General features: G+C 32.5%; 1 protein-coding gene across 1 annotated transcript in view; it reads right to left on the reverse strand.

Annotated features, from left to right (window-relative positions):
• The window catches only part of LOC111450467 (F-box protein At4g00755-like), a 5,363-nt gene extending 2,687 nt beyond the window's left edge, over positions 1-2,676 (reverse strand). The window contains exons 1-5 of the mRNA XM_023090631.1: positions 2,519-2,676; positions 1,816-1,951; positions 868-1,287; positions 591-763; positions 105-223 (exon numbers count right to left, since the gene is read on the reverse strand). Coding sequence (XP_022946399.1) covers positions 105-223; positions 591-763; positions 868-1,287; positions 1,816-1,942 — 839 coding nt within the window. The 5' untranslated portion in view covers positions 1,943-1,951; positions 2,519-2,676. The remainder of the gene's footprint in view (positions 1-104; positions 224-590; positions 764-867; positions 1,288-1,815; positions 1,952-2,518) is intronic.
• Positions 2,677-4,559: the final 1,883 nt, after the last annotated feature.

A 4,559-nucleotide genomic window follows, 5' to 3' on the forward strand; every position in this document is an offset into this window, starting at 1 on the left:
CCCCCCCAACAAAAAAAAAAATCTCAATCTTTCAATACGTACGTGCAGAGCGCTACAGAAGACAGGCAGGCGGAAAATGTATATATATATACTACTGAACATACCATATGTAAAACAAAGCATCTGTTTCTTGTCTTTGTACCCTGCCAAGCAGCTCAATTTGTAAAATGCCTCCTACGCAAAGAACAGGTTCAGGGAGTATGAACTTCTGCAAGTAATTCTCCTGTTCAGTAAGATGCCATTTCACTGGTTAGAGATAGAATAGTTCGAAATAATAACACGTGAGCGCGAAATACCCAGACAAAATACAAATCTATTACATATATCGTAACCATGTTCAAATCAAATAGAAGGTATCAAATGCTAGAGCCAGATATGTGGAATAACTAAGTGGATAAGATCCAAGATCACGGATAGAGTTTCGGTATAAATTACTACAATCTGAAACGATAAACCCTAACTGATTGACCCAACTAAAATACAAAAAGAACGTCTCCAATAGAAGAATGACGGGCACTTTGAGCAAGGAAATGGACTTTGACAATAAGAGAACGCCGAGTGCATGAACAAAGCGTAGACTTCGATTATACCTGAGCCATTGGAAATTCTGGAGAAGTGTAGGTCCATATAAACGTATCGTTTCCAGATCCCCAGTGTGACTCCCCAGTCAGATCGCTTCTAGGATTCATGACACGGTTTAAATGACCAAACCGGAAACGCACAGCTTTTGCTGAGTATATAGGTGAACCTGGCTGAAAAAATGCTGGCAAGGAAAATAGACTCAATCATCTAAGCAAACAATATAGAAGGTGAAAAAGCCTACTTGAAGTTTAATATTATAGGAAGAAGAAGTGTCGACAGAAATACCTTGGAAAGGTCGTATGTCAATTTCAGTTACGACGCATAAATTGGAGACTAATCTGTATATCAGTGTCTCGGGCACATCAGGTTTAAATTGTCCCTTACTCGACCAATACAAAGCTCTCCTTGCAACCACGTCTCTTGGTTCCAACGTGTTGTTGATGGTTTCCTCGGGTTCATTATCAGTGCTGGAAGCAATAAGTGCCTCTAAAATGCAACTTCTCATAAGAAACGATGTAGCCGCATGGGCAAAATAAGCATAAACTTTGTGATCCCTCGGCACGGATTTGGAATCTCTTGAACTACTACATGCTACTTCTATGTGTCCATTCGCTTCCGAGTCGTTCACTTCAACGATTGAAGCTACTCTAGACAAAGGAGGGAATGATCTAAGGCAGAGCTGCTTTGACAGACCATTTTCTATCACTGAAAAAGTGCAAAAAGGTAAAATATAATGTCGGTCAATAGAACAAAAGTATAAGGTGTAACAGCCCAAGCCCACTGATAGCAGATATTGTCTTCTTTGGGTTTTCCTTACTGGGCTTCCCCGCAAGGTTTTAAAACGCGTCTGCTAGGGAGAGGTTTCCAAACCCTTATAAGAAATGCTTCATTCCCCTCTCCAACTTATGCGGGATCTCACAATCCACTACCCTTGGAGGCCCAGTGTCCTCGCTGGCACACCGCCCAATGTCTAGCTTTGATACCATTTGTAATAACCCAAGTCCACCGCTAGCAGATATTTCTCTTTGCGCTTTCCCTTCAAGGGTTCCTCTCAAGGTTTTAAAACGCGTTTGCTAGGAAGAGGTTTCCACATCCTTATAAGAAATGTTTCGTTCCCCTCTCCAACCAATGTAGGATCTCACAATGGATCTCCCACTAATATCAAGAATACACTACATCCACATTTTAATCAAAAACAAAAGCTGAGATGGACTTTCTAACTCATGTACTCACCCAAATGTTGCCAACATCGTGAGACGGCACTCGCACGAACGATATCAGAAATATCATCCAAGCACATCAGAATCTTTCTCGACATGTCGGGTTCAAGCAAATCCAAGAAATCCAAACGTTCTTCCATTTCTGGCAACTTACCATAAGAAAATCCAGCAGTTTAACAAATTTAGTCCCAAATTAGAAATTGAAAAACCTAACATATACTTGCTCAATACGCACTGATACAAATTCAAAACCCTGATCAACCCGTAAACCAAAACACTCGAACATAATTCCAATGAACAATCGCGAAACACAAAAACGAATATACAGAATCTCAATATAATGACGACAACACGCAATCATGGCGCTGGATTTAATTTAACCTACGAAACAAAAAGTCTTCATCGCAATGCAAAATCAAAATTTCGTAGCTAGAAATCATAAGCCCCATTCATCAACAATCATCGAACAAAAATCATTCAAAACCCCTAATTCACAGAGATTCAAACAACGAAACACACCGCAGAGCGAAAAACCTAGAAAATCAAAGAGAAAAATCAGAAAAACGAGGCAATCACTCAAGAAAATCCGCAACGAAATCAGTAAACAGATACACATTTCATGAAATTAAAAGAAGAAGCTAATGAGTAGCGATACAAAAACAAACAAGCAACATTCAGAGACAGAAACAGAAAGTGAAACGATTAAGAGTGCTTACTTCGATCGGAGACCAAAAGGGTCGCCAAAAAGAAAGCGTTGGAGAAGAAGAATCAGAGCGAAAGAGATTTGGTGGGAGGAAGATAAGCTTAAGAAATAGATGATCATGAAAAGGATGAGAGAAAGAGAGAGTAAAATTGGAAAGCAGTTTGAAGGACAGCGAAAGCAGGTTTTGTTTTGTAATTAAATGCTTAATCCTTTTGCTTTTCCATCACCGACCCTACACGTATTCTTTTTTTCTTTTTTTTTTTTTTTAATAAATTTTATATATAATTAACATTCCTTTTTATATTTTTTTTAAAACATGGTCCCATTCATATAAATTTATATATATTATCCTAAATTAATAAAAATATTTATTTCTTTAAAAATAAGAAAATAAAATTTTAAAAATACTTTATTTTTAGTTTAGGGGAAAAATATTAATATTTGGTTTAAAAAATATAAAAAATACATTTAAACCGTGAAAAGTTTCATTAATGCCGTTAAACTTTTTTTAAAATTTAAAAAAAATCTTTAAATTTTTCTAAAAATTAAAAAAAAAATCTTTACGGTTAGATATGGTCGGAATTATTAGTACCATGCTTCAAAAATACACATTAATTTTCGAAAGTAACATTAATATAAACTTTTTTAAATTAAAAGTTTCAATAATATCCTTAAATTTTTTTAAAATTTTTTTGAAAATACTTTATTTTTAGTTTGGAAGGAAAAAGATTATTTTTTTATTTAAAAAAATATTTTTAAACCGTCAAAGATACATTTATAGTACCATGTTTCAGAAATACACATTAACTTTCGAAAATAACATTAATACCTTTAAGCTTTTTTAAATTAAAAGTTTCAATAATATCTTTAAATTTTTTTAAAAAAATTTAAAAATACTCTGTTTTTAGTTTTTGAAGGAAAAAGATTAATTGTTTTATTTAAAAAATATTTTTAAACGGTCAATGATACATCTAAATCAAAGATATAGTTAGAATTATTAGTACCATGTTTCAGAAATCTACCGTAATTTTGGAAAATAACATTAATACCTTTAAATTGTTTTTAAAAAATTTACCTTTATTATCCTTAAAATTGAAAAGGGAAATAATTTATAAAACGTAGATAGATGGTTTTTGTTCGGATTGACGATAATTATTTTTAAATTTTTTTTATAAACATTAAAAATATTAATGCTGCTTTTAAAAGTTTAGGAGTATTTTTTAAATTTTAAAAGATTTAAGGTATCTTTATGAGATATAGTACAAAATTTATGAGTATTTTTATTAATTTGACGTATATATTAATATATGGAGCTAAGATTTAGGTGACGTATGTTTCCTAATAAAAAATTAATTTTATTCTCTTTTTTTTTTTTGTTAAAGTTTCAAATATTTACTATACATTTGTTACTTTTAAGGGAATTATTGAAATAAAAATGGTTTAAAAACGTAAATTTAGTCGTCATCTCAAATTCCACATCAATCTCTCTATGATTTGATTCCAAATTCAAAAGGAATCCCCAATCGGACTAAAAGTCAATAGGTTGAAAATATCAATGAATTAAATAGAATTTTTTAAGAAAAGTCAAAAGATTCGTTACATCATACCTCATAACAAGAAGTCCGGTCAACAATTAGAAAATGAATAATGAGAACCCGAACTTTCAAATTTGTTGACTTTACGCACGAGTTTTAAAACCTAATTCCAATAAGTTCCAATACATTTCACAATCTTACTAATCATGGGACGTGAATTTAGAAGTCTACACGCCCCGACTTCTAATAACCAATACTTTGGTCGTTTCTCTCTAATACACATCAAACCGTCCAACGACCTCTTCAAATAATTTCTCGTGAAAGAGAATCTTCACTTCGAATTTTTTTTCCTCTTTTTGGCAAGGGTAAAAGTGTCATATTATTGATACACAACTTTACATTGAGAGAACCAAAAATAAAAAAATAAAAAAATCTATACACAAATAACAAAATATTCTCAAAGTCCCAATAATTGCACATTTTTCCCAGTTTTTTTTTTTTTTTTTTTTTTTTTTTTTT

The sequence above is a fragment of the Cucurbita moschata genome, unplaced genomic scaffold (assembly GCF_002738365.1).
Source record: "Cucurbita moschata cultivar Rifu unplaced genomic scaffold, Cmos_1.0 Cmo_Scf00001, whole genome shotgun sequence".
NCBI lineage: Eukaryota > Viridiplantae > Streptophyta > Magnoliopsida > Cucurbitales > Cucurbitaceae > Cucurbita > Cucurbita moschata.